Consider the following 16,770-nt stretch of genomic DNA (forward strand, 5'->3'; position numbering starts at 1 on the left):
TTTACCTATTTCTTCAATTGATTTTGACTTCTCAATTCTTTGAGTCAATCACAGCATCCTATAATGATGCTTCCTCCATTTCCTCCACCTTTACCAATGCTTCCACCCTTGCGGAATCCACCACCTTTACCCACACCCTTACCTATTCCACCGCCCTTTCCAACCCCTCTGCGGACACCACCTCCCCCACCATAATCACCACCCCCCTTTCCGAACCCTCCGCCGGCACCACCTCCGCCACCATAATCACCACCCCCTTTTCCAAACCCTCCGCCGACACCACCTCCGCCACCATAATCACCACCCCCCTTTCCAAACCCTCCGCCGACACCCCCTCCCCCACCATAATCACTACCCCCCTTTCCAAACCCTCCGCCAACACCACTTCCCCCACCATAATCACTACCGCCCTTTCCAAACCCACCGCCGATACCTCCCCCACCACCTCCTCTCCCACCACCAGCTCTTCCACCAAATCCACCCCCACCGCTCTTACCAATCAACCCAAACTTCTCATCATCATCTTTCACATTTCTAGCAAAAACCACACTTCCCACAAAAACATGAATACAAAGCAATGATAAAATACAAACCCTCACTCCACCTGCCATTCTCATGGAATGTTTTGAATTGCTTGCCCTCAAGCTTCAGGTTATTGCACCGACTAAAATGCTACCAAGCCAATGCCCTTTATATATAATTATATATACGGCATATTTCACTGTTTCGTATTCAACTAGTAGACATATAGTACACTGTTTAGCGAAAGAAAAGCAACCCTCAATTATGACAACGTGTTTTCTTTAATAATAAGTTTTTTTTTTTTATCAGTGTACTACATGCAGAAAACTTCCGTGATGAAAACATATAGCCATTTGCTCTGACATGTCTATGTCAAATAAATGACTTAAAGCTCTGGGTTTTAGGAGTTATCTTTTTTTTTTTTTTTGAGAAAGAGTTTTAGGAGTTATCTAGATGGCATAAATCAATTCTCTTAACACATAAACTAGGGTCTATAGTGCAGTGAGAATCCTGGTCCCATAGTATAACGATTGAGTTGTGAATCTTAAATTGAACATTAAGGGTGTGTTTGGTTCGCACATTGGAATTGCAATTGGAATGAGAATCATATACTTGGTAATGGTATGTGTTTTGGTGAAATTATTTTGAATGTTTTGTAGTAGGGTAAAATTGGAATGATTATCAATATTGATGTTTGGTTATATATATGACCATATAATGGGGATAAAGGTTTTAAAAATATAAAAAACAAAAAAAAAAAAAAACAAAAAAAAAAAATCAAGGCAATTGATCCTAATATAATGACATCCAAAGCACCAACAAAAAAATTAAAACAAAAATCAAAAAGCACTAATCCAAACTTAAAAATCATATTACCAATAAAATAGAATGATATCTTTTAAAATTAGGAAATAAGTTTTTAATTAAAGGGATAATCAAATCTCATAATTGTCCTTTCAAACAAAAAAAAATCTCATAGTTGAATTTTTTTTTGAAAGCATCTCATAATTGAATTTTAAAAATTAAAGTTGTTAACCAAATGCTAACTATGACTTTGACTCCCATTCATAATGTGTAAATCCATGAACCAAACACCCCCTAAATTTGCATCACCCCTTAAACAAATAAAAAATGACTCCCGGCCTCTCAAATAGATTATTTACCCAAATTCTACATCAAAGAAACCCTAACAAAATAGCGCCGTAGAGACTCCATCTCTAATGCAGACCGTAAGGATTGGTTCTTCTTTCTTTTGATATTAATGAATGAATTCGCTGTTTGTTTGCAAAAAAAAAAAAAAACAAAAAACAAAAAAGAAACAAAAAACAAAAAAAAAAAAAAACAAAAAACAAAAAACAAAATAGCGATTAGAAACGTAACAATTGCAGTGAAGCGTGTGAAACATTATTCTGACAAACTCCGACGACAAGACGGCGTATGCCGGCATGCAACGGCGGCATGTAGCCACCATCTGCCAAGCTAACTTCACAAGTAAATCCATATTAAAGTCTTTACAGAAATGCGGAGTCCCAGACCACTAATGTATGCCTCACATAGTTACATTGCACCAACTGAATCCAACTTTCTGCTAAGAGAATCACAAACAATGATAAATTAAATTTAGAATTTGTTCATGCTTTTAAGGTGATGTAGAAGAAACAGAGAGTATGAGAAAGGATGGAGGTGATATTCAATAATCATTATAACATGAACCATTGACATAAAGTTTATTATTAGTATATACTGAACGTTTATTTATAATACATTGAATATTATTTTTTTGAAAGTTCATTTTTAAGTATATTTCAAAAAAATTTACTTTGAATACATTAAAAATGAACATTTATTTATGGTCTATGCATTGTAATGTGGACAATATATGATCAATAGTATAATTTGCCGGTGATGTCGCAGGAAGAAGAGTTTTTTGTGAGTCCCTCAAAATTTAAAACTAATTAAAAAAATTACAAATTAACTATTGTGAATGCTCTAATTGTACGTGTCCCCTTAGAAAATCTATCTCTACAATCAATTCCCCTCTCTCTATCTATAGGATGGATAAATTGACAAGAAGCAAAGGTTTTTTTTTTTTTTTTTTTTTTTTTTGGAACATCGTGTGCAGCATTATATTGCACACTTATACACATTGCACTCTACACACTTTAATATTGCATTGAACAAATGTTCATATTGAAATGCACACATGCACATTATGTACCACCAGCAGCAGCAAGAAAAATTAAAGGATAAAAATCTTAGTTGATTTACATATCTAACTAGTGCACATGCACATACATCATTAGAAGCAAACCCTACCACAAACAAATGCACATGGATATGTACTATTGTGCACACTCTAGAGTTATAAAAGGGGAAAGAAGAGAAAAGATAAAAATAAAATAAAAATTCTGCAAACAAGACAACACATTACACTTTAATCCAAAATATTATCCTATTGAGAAAATTGTAATTTATGCTCCTTGCAAATATATCAATTATTAATGTCACCTTTGAATTATTAGTGAATAGTACAGTGATGTAAATGTTGTCCTTTAATTTTCAAATCATTACATATATTACCCTTCTCCTAATAGGAAGACGGAGAAACATTGTTGTCGGCACAAGGAGAACAAACGGAGAAAGAAAATGGAAGAAAAAAAAATGTGATCTTCGAACAGGGAAAACGACGGGTAACCACATTTACACCACTTATAATTCAGGTGATGAACAATATATGTCACGTTTTGAAAATTAAGAAAAAATATTTACACCTCTAATAATTCAAAGACGACATTAATAATTAGCATATTTGTGAAGGCATAAATTACAATTTCCCCTATCATATTAATTACTTTCTTTCTCTACCAAGCTATTATCTGTGACATGGCAGGCCCTTTCCCGGGTGGCCTTGAGGGTGAGAGGACTGGACACCTACCCAAAATTCAATAATGGAAAGGGCCCCTATTCTGAGGAAAATTATCGTTGACTATGGTTCAAAATTGATGAAGAAATAGGACCCCGAGATCTATATTATTGGATAAGTCTTGTTGGGCTAGGACTTTGGAATCCATTTTATTGGATAAGTTTTGTTAGGCTAGGAAGGTCTTGGCCCAGGTGGAGATGGTGGAGGAAAAAGGTTGGCTCAAATCTTGTTAGGGTGAAAATGCATGATGGTGGGTGGTAAGCAAGGCAATGAAGGAGGGTAGGCGGGTGGACAAGGCATGGATGGTAAGCCCCATGGAAGGACCGAAGGATGGATGGTGGGCCCATGGAAGGGACACATTATGTTGTGGAACCGTGTCCACTTTGTAAGGTGAACACGATTCTAAAACTGTTCATAATTGTGAATATAAAGTTCAAAAATTATGAACATAGAGTTCTATAATTATGAATATAGAATTTAATAATTATGAATATGAAGTTCAAAAATTATGAACACAGAGTTTTATAATTATGAACATAAAATTCTGTAATTGTGAATGTAGAGCTCAATAATTGTGAATATGAAGTTCAAAAATTATGAACATAGAATTTTATGATTATGAACATAAAGTTCAGTAATTGCAAGGTGGACACAGTTCCATGACATAAAAATCTACAATCCTATGGAAGGAGGGTAGACAGACAAGGCGTGGATGACGGGCCCCATGGAAATGGGATGGGGACAAGGCATGGAAGGAGGGTAGGCAGGCAAAGATGTTGGACAGGCAATGCATGGAAGGGGGTAAAATGCAATAAAGTATTAGAAATATCCAATGAGAACCAAACCCAAAACCTCCCTCATAGCACACGCACACCTGACCACTGCATCAATTCATTACCCAAACGCTATTTAATGCATTTATTATAATTGCAGGGAAGCTGTTAGAACCCTTGGCGTAAAACTTTAAGGAGGATGCTACCGGGCGCATCCAAGACACCAAGCTGTGTCACTATCATTTGGTAAAGCGTTGCAACTTATATTTACTAACCGGCCTAGCTCGCCGGCCATGGCGCCCTCAGCGGACCGGGGGTGCCCCGTGGAGTGGCGACTAGCATGCAAGGTAGGAGGCAGGGTGGTGCAAAATGGAGCCGGAAGGGGAGGCGGGGCGCTAGCCGCTGTCGGCATGCCATTGGGGGCGCCGGTGGGCGCGATAACCGCCCAAGGTCGGGGGCGCCTCCTGGCGGCATGGCCGGTCACCTCGACATGACGACGTAGGACGCGTGTATGCACTACTGGAAATTATGAAATTTCCGACCACTTGAAAGTGATCTTAAATCAAGTTGAAAGCTTTATTCCGACAACTTTTGGGATCCGGAAAAACCTTTATTGCTATATCCGACCACTTTTTACTTTCAACTTGATTTAAGATCATTTTTAAGTGGTGGGAAATTCCATAATTTCCAGCAGTGATAGCTGAAGATGACACCCCTTGGATGTCATACACGTGGAGGGTACATGTGGCTCTCCTAACAGTATAAAAAATGGGGGGGGGGGGGGGGGGTGGGGAGTCTAGTCGATCTAAGGCATCCCTTAAACATGATCTGAACTCCTGGTCTAGTGGTCTAATCTCATTCTTCCCTACTGGTGTGCTTGGGTTTAAATCTTGGTGGTAACATAGTTATTATATTTTATTCTATTTATTCACTAGTTCCTCAATTATTTGTTTATTTATTTATTAGTCATTCAGCTTATTATTTATATTATTTTGCTACTTCTAGGCCGTCATTCTACAATCATTATTGTATGGACCATGGTCCACACAAGTTGTGTGGACCATATTTTATTTACTGTAAAATAATGTACATTCAGTACAAAAATAATGTACATTATATTAAGGGGATGTAAATTATTTTTGTTCTGAGTGTATAATGTACATTCAGTACAAAAATAATGTATATTTAGTATATTAAAAATGTACATTTTATTATGGTCCACATAACATTGTGTGGACCATGGTCCATACAATAATTTGCCGCCATTCTGTGGCCGGTACGGCGGTACCTTGGGCTTGTATATATTTGTTGGGCCCCATGCCCCAATAATAAAAATATTATTTTCCTATCCCGTTCTGTACCTCTATACCCGGTTTATGGTGAACCCGGTTCCAATAAAACCATAAAAATGATGTCATTTTATATTAAATGTCAATTAGTGCATTATCTTTTTTTTTTTTTTTATTATAAGGAAGGGGGATACCCTACATATACACACTATTGCCTCAATTGAGGTTTGAACCTTACACCTCCCACTTAAGGGAGCAATCCGATACCAGTGGACTACAAGACACTTGGTAGTGCATTATCTTTAATAACTATCATTTTGTGTTATGTTTATAATGTGCGATGCATGGAATGGATTTGTTGTAATATATTAAGAATTTTTAATAGATATATAATTATTTAAATTAGAACATCAAATATTATATAGTGCTATTAAAAATATGGTTTGGATCGTTTATGTATTTTTATGTTATCATTGCTTGAATTTGTGCAAATAATTGCTCAAATTAATAGCTAATGTCTAGATGTACACATGCGGTGCTATAACTTTGAAGATTTTATTTATCATTGTTTAGTATTTATCATTGTCTGTAAAATGTTTTCTTAAAAGAAAAACTAAAATAAGAAGCCATTAAGGTAAGGCTTCTTAAATAAGAGTCTTTTGGCTTCTCAATATTTGTCGACGTTTTGGCTTCTCAATATTTGTCGACGTTGATGGGCAAGCAATTATGTTTGGAAGGGGAGCATTGCTCAAAGCTCATCTTTCCAAACATTTTCGATGTGCGATCAATATGATCCCACATCATTTACAAAGGGGAGCTCGTGGTTCCGCTTTGTCTTTTTTTTTTTTTTTTTTAATTTTAATTTTATTTTGTATATAGTTTTGTTTTGATTATTATTATATTATTGTAATTTTATTTTATTAGTACATTATTACATAATAATAACAATAACAATATAAATTTTCTTATAGACAATTTTATGATGTGGAGTCAAAAATTAAAAAGAAAAATGTTTTCTGAAAAATAACTCATTTTCTATAAATTATTTTCTTACTTTCTATTGCATAATAATTATTAGATAATGGCCTTGTTTGATTATTGAGAAATTCGCTATTTTAACATTTTGTCTTTAATCAAAACGCCATAAATATTATCAAAACACCAAAAATATTATGTAATAACTCAACAATTTTACTCCAAACTGCTAAAAACAAAAACAACACATAGGCATTTTGGGTTAATCTTTCCCAAACCCCCCTAATAATAAATAATAAATAATAATTAAAAAAAAAAACTAAAATAAAAAGTCAAGAATAAGAATTTTTTTGGCTAAGACTTATTAAATAAGAATTTTTTGGTTTCTTAATACTTGCCCACATTAATGGGCAATCAATTATGTTTGTAAGTGCTCCCCTTATATAGAGGACCTCAAGAGCTACGCTTTCCTAACATTTTCGATGTGGGATAAAAGTGATCCCACATCATTTACAAAGGGGAGCCCTTTGTTATCTTCTTCTTCTTCTCCTTATTTTTTTTTTTAATTTTAATTTTATTTTGTATGTAGTGTTGTTTGGATTATTGTTATTATTGTTGTTTTATTTTATTAGAAAGAAAGATTTTTTAGGAATTGGGCAGGAAGTTAAAGTTCAGGATTTTGTTTTTATATATAGAATAGATTAGAATCGAAATTGTATTACACTATTTTATAATATTAGAATAGAAATTTTAACCTAGAATTAATTATAGTACGAATATGAAAGTAGAAAACAATATATTTTATTAGAAATAGAGATTTTTTAAGAATTGGGCGGGGAGTTAAAGTTAAGGATTTTGTTTTTAGAGTTAATAACCAAAATGGTCCCTTGACTATTGCGAAAATACCAATTTGGTCATCAACTATTTTTTTTATCTAATAAAGTCCTCAACTTTCTAAAAGTTTACCAATATGGTTCTCCGTTAAGTTTAGATTCTAACATCCGTTAAAGTTGAGGATAATAAGCGAATTTCAAGCTATTCCTTGGGCAGCCCAGGCTGCCCACGATTTAACCTAATTATTTAGTAACTTAATTACTAATTATTAACTTAATTGTTTATTAACTTTAGTTACTTTGTTTTAAAACAAAAAAACGTAATTTAATAACTCTTCCCAATTTGTAAAAGTCCTACTTCTAAATTCCATGCGATAGGGCTCAGGATAGTGGGTCGTGCTCCCTAAATCCCAACCAATTCGAATCAAGAGGTCTCCCCAGCAAGATGCAACCTGGGAGTGGTTCGAGAGGCGCAGTTGCAAGTGGGATTCGCGTAAACCCTTCACCAAGTAAGTGTAATTGTATTTGTCGTTTGTGTACTGCTTTTGACAAGGATGCATCAATTTGTGCCGTTTTGGGTAATGGGTAGGGTACGGGGTAAGATTATGTTCAGATATGTTGTTGTAAGGGGTGATTTTTTGGCTTTTGAATGTTGCTTACTGTCGCTGCTATGTATGTTTGTGCTATAATGTATTTAAATATGTGTTTAAAGCATTATTTGTATTATCTGTTTGTGCTATAATGTTTGTTTGTGCCATCAAAAAGCATATGTGTTGGGAGGCTTGTAGAGATGGTTTCAAGTATTGTACGCCAGTTATTGGGGTAGATGGTTGTCATATTAAGGACAAAGCAGGGGGATGATGCTTACTGCAATTGGTATTGATCGATGGGAATGAAGGTCAATCTGCAAGCGTATATGCCATAATAGTAGGAAGTGTCCTCAGGTAAATTACATACTATTCTTAACCAATTATATTATGTTTCATATAGTATTTTTTTTTAACTAAGTAACATTAAAAAATGCAGAGAATAAATCATGCAGCAGAAGTTCCAGAAGTGTCAGCAGCAGAAAATGAAGAATTTCCAGCAGTTCCAGCACATGATGAGGACTCCCAACACCCAGCAGTAGAGACACAAGGTAATTTTGGAATCCTATATTCATGAACAGAAAAAATATGATACATGCTAACTTTTTAATCCTATATTGCAGTTGATCCATTGTTAAATGTAGGAGACAATGTGTGCACACTTGTTGATGATTTTAATTCCCAAGTGACAGGTAATTTATTACTTTGTAATTAAGGTTCAATGTATTTATTTACACTCTTGTTGATTATGTTGTTCATGTTCAGATGTAGGACTCCATAACATAGAATCTAATAAGACTGAAGGTGAAGGAATGATTACTACTTCTAATGGAGTCAAGATGTGTTTTGGCCCACCTCAAAAACGAAGAAAAACCATAGCTCATGCTAGCAAAGGAAAAGAGGTTGATGGTTCTGCTCCTCCAACCAAAGCAAAATCACAAAAGTACTTGGGATTTGGGAATGACCAAATCATGGCCTGCTAGGGCCCGGAAGTACATGACATGACAAGATCATCTTCGATGTTTAGGTCCAAAGGATGCTCAAATTAAAGCACCAATTGAGATAGATTAGGTTGTTAGTTAAGTGCTATTAGATGATCAATGTTTATGCATTTGAAAACAATTTGTCACCATTTTGCATAACAATTAACTGTTTTTTAGAAACTATTATGTATTGATCATAGCTTTTTGGGAAATATTCTGTATGAATGACAATGTTGGAATGTTATTACCATTTTGTGTGAGTTTTGACAATCTAATGACAGTGTTAGAATGTTATCACCATTTTGGGTGAGTTTTGGCAGTCTAATGTTACAATAGTGTTTGAAAATAATTGGTTTTTGCTTTTAATTTTTTCGTGGAACAATTGCAAATGGTGTTTTTTTTTTTTAACAATTGCAAATAAATCCACAATCCACAATCAACAAAAAAGAATAATAATTTCGGTTTTACTCACTTGGTTATCGAATGCACAATCCCAATACCTTCTTCCCGAATTTTCATTCGTCCATGATGTTCATACGTTCAATCTTTGCCCACAGTGACAATAAGAGATGGGTGCCTCGCTATAATAAACCCTGGGACGACAATTACTCTCCTCACTATCGGCGTACGAACGCTGCATATCTTCAAGATTGATGTTGAACTTGAGCTTTTTCTCTACTGGAACGAAAATGGCGTTGGGAGTTGCTCTTTCAACGAAAATGGCGTTGGAGATGCTAGGGTTATTTTGTTAAATAATAGGAGAAAATGAGCAATCAAACTGAAATTCTGGTATTACCCTCTACTTAACGGAATTTTTAACGCCTGCCCGGATGAAGGACCATATTGGTTAATTTTTACAAAGTTGAGGGCTTTATTAGGTAAAACAAATAGTCGATGACTAAATTGGTAATTTCGTAATAATCGGATGACCATTTTGGTTATTAACTCTTGTTTTTATATATAGTATAGTATAGATTAGAATAGGAATTGTATTTAGGGATGTCAATTTAGCCCGAACCCGATGGGCCAACCCGAAAAAAACCGAAACCGACAGGGCTATAGCCCGAACGGGCTAGCCCGATAAAACACATTAGCCCGACGAGCCCGAAACCGATTAGCCCGATGGCCCGATAGGGCTAGCCCGACAACCCGAACTATTGAAAACTATTCTTTATTATAGAAGTGATGTGAAACTTAATATACATGGAATAATTATTATAATTTTAAATTTTATATATATATATATATATATATATATATAACTTAAATTTTTAGTTTTTTTAAATTTTTTTTTGAAAGGAGCCTGCTCGGCATTTATTCAAAATATGCTGAAATAGCATCTGGTGGATCAGAATCGGAATACATAATAGCTGATTGAGTAAAAGCTGTAGATGCTAAAGTGTGTGCTAAATAATACACAGTTGCAACCTGGAAGCTACGGATTAATTGCTGCAAATACGGAGGACCGCATACTACCTCCCACTGCTGTGCCACGAATGCTACTGCCAGCTGCATCGCACGCCACATCCAACAATCCTCATCTGCCATTGAAACACCAATGTTATTTCGACGCCGCATACTCTCATCAAATGAACAAAGCAGGGGTTGGTGCAGTTATCCTCAACGGACAGGGTGGTTTCATCTCGGCTATGTCGGCACCAATAATAGACTGTTTTTCACCACTCATGGCGGAAGCCTTTGCATGCAAGGAGGTTCTGTCTTGGTTAGGGGCACGTGGGGAAAGGTCTATCCAACTATTCACGGATTGTTTGACCCTACAACAATATCTATCGTCTACGACACGCTCGCCGCGCTCATATCTGGGTTATGCTATTGATAGTTGCAGGACCAGTATGTTAGCTTTTGATTATTGCTCGCTTTGTTATGTTCCTAGATTAGATAATTATTTAGTTTTTTTAAATTTAAATCAACATTAATCTAATATTTTGACTAAAAATTGACGAGGACAGAATTCTTCGTCCCCGCCAAATTCTCCGCGGGAACGTAGATAGGGACTATTTTTAATTTTCTGTTGAGGACGGATATGGGGAGTATACTTCCCGGCCCGTCCCATTCCGTCCCGTCCCGCCCCGTTGTCATCCCTACTCTAAATATGGGTACTCACTTTCAGTTTCTAATTTTAGTTCAGATGGTTCAACCCGCCCGATTAGCCCGACAACCTAAAGTTTAGGGTTAGGGCCAAATCGAACCCGAGAATAAAATATTAATAAACCGATTAGCCCGACAACCCGACAGGGCTAGCCCGAAACCGAGTGGGCTGGCCGGATTGACATCCCTAATTGTATTACAGTATTTTATAAAATTAGAATAGGAATTTTAACCTAGAATTATAGTACGAATAGGAAAGTAGAAAACAATATATCTCTATCATAAAGAGAGATTTTTTAAGAATTGGGCGGGAAGTTAAAGTTCAGGATTTATATATATATATATATATTATAGATATAAATAGTATAGATTATTATTATTATTATTATTATTATTATTATTATTATTATTATTATTATTATTATTTTATTTTATTTTATTTTATTTTATTTTATTAGAAAGAGAGATTTTTTAGAAATTGGGCGAGAAGTTAAAGTTCAGGATTTTGTTTTTATATATAGAATAGATTAGAATCGGAATTATATTACACTATTTTATAATATTAGAATGAAATTTTAACCTAGAATTATAGTACGAATATTAAAGTAGAAAACAATATATTTTATTAGAAATAGATATTTTTTAGGAATTGGGCGGAAGTTAAAGTTAAGGATTTTGTTTTTATATATGGTATAGATTAGAATATGAATTGTATTACACTATTTTATAATATTAGAATAGGAATTTTAACCTAGAATTATAGTACGAATAGGAAAGTAAAAAACAATATGTTTTTATCAGAAAGAGAGATTTTTTAAGAATTGGGCGGGAAGTTAAAGTTCAGGAGTTTATTTTTATATATAGTATAGAAGTATAGATTTGTTTGTTCTATATGTCCTAAATATAAACATTAATGTCAATAAATATTAAACTAAATCTACATCATATATTCATATATGTTACGTACATTCCCTTTATAGTAGGTTCATAATGTTTATTCTATAAGTTCATAAACAAAGCTTAATATACATAAACATTATATTGTAGACGCATCATGTTTAATAATATTCATTATTTACTATGTTCATAATATTTGGAGAAAATTATAATTTATACTCATCACAAATATGCCAATGTCACACCTGAATTATTAGTGGTGTAAATGTTGCCCTTCAAATTTCAAAACATGACATAATTGCCTTCCCCTAATGGGAAGAAATAGAAACATTGTTTTCGTCGGAAGGAGAACAAACGAAGAAAGAAAACTGGAGGTAAAAAAGTGTGGTATTCGAACAGGGAAAACGACGGGTAACCACATTTACACCACTAATCATTCATGGGATGGACAATATATATCACGTTTTGTAAAATTTAGTATTAATGTCTAGTATTTTAATTTTGTTAAATTAATATTAACTATATTTAAATTATTTTGTAATATATGAATTGCATCTATTTTTTTTTTTTGATCATAAAGGAGGGGGATACCCAAAGAAACCGCAGAGACTTAAACTCTTCCCATGGCATTCTGACATGTCCGTCTCATGAAAGTTGCTCCAAGTTGGTCATGTCTCACAATATCTTCAATCTCCACCGGTGGGATAGTAACGATTTGGAGCCCCAAATTGTGCGCCATTGCCAAGTTTGCCAAAGCGTCCGCAACCTTATTTTGCTCCCGGTGGACGTGAGCAAATCTGACTTCCAGAATTCGTGTTGCTTCTTGCGCGCAAAGGCGAAGGATGTTGCTACTTGGGCTCTGACCATCCATCGCCCTGCACATCTACTCGGTGACCCTTTTGGAGTCACATTCCACTACTACATTCCTGGCGCCGTGCTCTCTCGCCAAACGGATGCCCTGCAAAAGTCCCCAGGCCTCCGCCTCCTCTGCCGTACAGCGGCCAATCTTGTGCGTAAATCCCGTCTGCCACACCCCTCGCTAGTCTCTGAGGACACCTCCACAGCCTACTAAGTTGCCTCCTTTGCTACTCCCATCCACATTTAGCTTGAGTCATCCATAGTCCGGGCGCTGCCAGCCTACCCGAACTGTTGCTGTCGTTGTTCCCCCCCCCCCCCCCCCCCCCCCCCCCCGAAGCCGGCGACCACTTCTTGGCAAACGCAAGCTTGACATCCCCATCATATCGCGTCAACCATTCCCGCTTCTGCCCAGGTGGCATCCCTTTGGCGCTGAAAACCTCATCATTTCGCCATCGCCAGAGCCACCAAAGCCTCACAGCGAAGCGTTCCGGCCAATCTTCGTCAAAGCAGCGTTTTGCATCGCCCCTTAGGTTCTCGTCGAACCAATTGTCCCCCGTCAGGCTTCTGAGCCTAGCCTTTATACTCCAGTGCATGGAATCCTCCCAAACGTCCCTTGCAGCCGGGCACCATCGAAACAGATGCTCCAGGTTTTCCACCGTACCTGCACAGCGAAAACACATAGCATTAGTTGTTAGTTTCCTCCTAGTTCTTTCAGCATTTGTTAAAACTTTTCCATGTTTGACCAGTCAGACAAAAAAGCCAATTCTTGCCGGGACGCGGAGCTATGAATTGCATCTATATATGTTTATGTTAAGTTGTGTATTTTTGAATAAATAGTATTATTATAATAGATATATTCTCCTCTTAAATTTAGTTTCCCATGTACACTACTTAATTGTCTTTAAAGAAAATGATTACTGAACTATTTTTTTCAATGTGTGGTGGCACTACTTAATTTGCTATTTTTTTTTATGTATGATTAGAAAATACATATTTTTTAAAACTCGAGTATGATCTATCAGTTGCACTTGTAGTTTAGTGATACTAAGTTACTCTCTCATATAGGAGGTTATGGATTCGAGACTCGATGGAGGTGATATAGACTCTTTGTGCATGAGTAGGTTGAGAAACTAGTTTTAAATAGTCACTAATACTCAAATGGCACGTTTGGTTCGCAAAATAAACTTGGAATTGAATAGCATTCCCATTAATAGGCATATTGCTTTATTCCCAGGAACATTGGGAACAATGTTCCTAGGAATGACCTATTCCTCTTGCAAGGGGAATAGAGATTCCTGTGGATGCTCATGAATAGCCTAAAGTTGTTATTTTCTATTTTACTCCCCAATTAAATTTATTTCCTATTTCACTGCCACCACCATCACTATCGCCGCCACCACCACCATCACCACTGCCACCGCCACCATCGCCACCACCACATATTTTTATAAGGGTATTTATGTCTTTTAAAACATATTTCATTTATATTTTTTAAACCAACCCAACACTGTAATATAATTCGTAAAATCTATTCCTTCCGCGAACCAAACAATAAAATACAATTCATATTCTATTTATTGCATATTCCATTATTTATGGAATAGAATTTCTATTACCTCAAAATTCATTCCGTGAACGGTGAACCAAACTGCTGAAAAAGAAAAGTATGATTTATCCGTTTGTTAAACAACTCATGGATACAAAGAGTTTTATTAGTATAGTTTGGAGATAAATTTTTTTTTTTTTTTTTTTTTGGATGTAAACATTAAGAAGTAAAATAACATGAAAAAACGATTTATTCTTTTCTTCAACATTAAAAAGTCCACGAAATGGTCAGAGCCCAAAATAAAATCCAGCCCAACAACGAGCCTCAGTCTCAAGTCAATCGTTACACCTTGCACCACGGCGCATTGTGCACTGTGCGCCCCGCGTCTCCCAAAACGACGTCATTTTGGGAGGCGCGGTAGGAAGTTGACATGATTATGTATATTTGTTTGTACAATTATGTATATTTTTTATTATGTACATTTTTTATACAATTATGTACATTTTTTAATACAATTATGTAGATCCAAATCAGAAAATTTTTGTGTATTATGTTAAGAGTTTATGTGTATTATGTTAAAAGTTTATGTTTATTATGTATTATGTTAGATTATGTGTATTATCTTTTTTAAAAAAAATATGTGTATTTTGTTATATAATTATGTACATTCATGTATACAATTATGTGTATTCTAGTATAATATTATGTACATTTTTTAACATGAGATTTTTTTAAAGAAAAATTAACTGTCAAACACTGGGTAGCGAAATTTCAAAAAAAAATTAAATTGAAACGACATCGTTTTGCATCTAGATGCACAATGCAACGCGCGCCGTGGTGCAGAATATAAATTGCCGTCTCAAGTTGACACTTTGCTCAATTATATCCAAATCATCAATCTTGCACACTTTACAAGATTCAAACCTCCAACATATTTTGAGTGTTTGTTAAATAGCTGTTAGTTGATAGCTAATTGAGTTAGTGAGTTTAACTAGTTGATAGTATTAGCTGATTGTAGAAAAGTGTTTGATAAATTGACTGTTAGCTGATAGATGATTCCATTCAAATTGACTTTCTCAAAAAGCTTATAGAAAAAATTACTTTGAGTAGCTTTTTGAATTTTAACATTTTGGAGCCATAAGTTGTTACAAAAAAATCAATTAATCAAATACTCATATTTATTGTTTAACCAAGTAAAACAACTAATGGTGATTAAATAAATCAAAATTAGCTAATAAGCTAACTATGTTATCAAACATGGCCTTTATATTTCTACATCTACAAATCTAACAATAGTTAATAAAGTTAGGTCCTTAACTAGAACTAAAAAATGTTAGTGTAATTGTTTGTTGAAATGAAATGTTCATATTATTTTGATTTTTGTATTTTCTTTTATTATTCTTCCTACTTTATCCTGTATAACATCATTTACTTTTTTTTTTTTTTTTTTCTAAATACCCATGCATTCCGTTAGTGTAAATTTTAGTAATGGAATATTCCATTAACTATTTTTTTTTGAAGGTCAACCAATGGGTTGTATTCATAGATAAGCTGAAATAGCGTCAGGTGAGATAGTATCCCAATACATAGTTGTGTCATACTGGAAAGCTGTAGTAGCTAAACTATGTGCTAAAATATTTTGCGATCTAGGTAAGAAGTTAACATGACAATAATTAAAAGTAGATAAATAATTCCTGCATCCATCAATTGCATAGCCAACATACGATCGTGTCAGCAGCTGTGGTGTCGTTAAGTAATTCTGCAGTACCTGGCAATCTGTATAAAGCTCTATATTTTGCTCTCCACGCTCGCGTAGCCAAGAAAGAGCTTCCTTAAAAGCATAACTATGAATTATTCTTAACTTATTGAATTTTATAATGAAAGTCTTAGGTTTGAACCTTATCCAAATCAAAATTGATATAATTGTTAGACATATACTATGAATATGTTAGAGTGTATTAAAAATATACAATTAATAGTCAATGTGATTGCTCACTCTCTAGCTATATCATCTTGCTCGTGAACTGGTTTGGAGGTGTGGGACATAGATATCCCTGATTGTATTCGTGATTTGATTTCGCAAATAATAGTTCGCTTTGATGGTTGTTTTTTTTTTAAAAATGCAATATTAACTTTAACAAAAACTTTGGTCAATTAATTACAATCATGAATTGCGAATTGATGAAACGGTATACCTAATTTACAATATATATTCAACACAGATGAGAAATTATGTCTATTATCATTGTCTTTTTGGGGAATGAGGATTTAATTCGTTCTGTATTTTAAGGTTCACTGCGTCAAGACACTAAAATTGCAGTGAATCACCAAGAGACTAGATCAAACCAAGAATTCATTTCTGGTGGAAGTGGCAACAATAGGAAGCATGGATCATGCCAATTAATTAATAGAGCTTTGTGTTTGCAAAATCTATGCTTAGGTATTATCCAGTGTGGGTGCTTCCCTCTAAAACTA

General features: G+C 34.9%; 1 protein-coding gene across 1 annotated transcript; it reads right to left on the bottom strand.

The window, feature by feature from the left end:
- Nucleotides 1-44: 44 nt before the first annotated feature.
- Nucleotides 45-611, bottom strand: LOC109175399 (glycine-rich protein 5-like). The gene has a single exon (XM_019324663.1). It carries the CDS (start codon nt 609-611, stop codon nt 45-47), a length of 567 nt encoding a protein of 188 aa, XP_019180208.1.
- Between the last annotated feature and the right edge of the window lie 16,159 nt (nt 612-16,770).

Source organism: Ipomoea nil, unplaced genomic scaffold (assembly GCF_001879475.1).
Source record: "Ipomoea nil cultivar Tokyo-kokei standard unplaced genomic scaffold, Asagao_1.1 scaffold0688, whole genome shotgun sequence".
Classification (NCBI taxonomy): Eukaryota; Viridiplantae; Streptophyta; class Magnoliopsida; order Solanales; family Convolvulaceae; genus Ipomoea; species Ipomoea nil.

Excerpts from the sequence above, each read along its gene's own strand:
- LOC109175399 (XM_019324663.1), bottom strand. The coding sequence starts at position 611 with ATGGCAGGTGGAGTGAGGGTTTGTATTTTATCATTGCTTTGTATTCAT.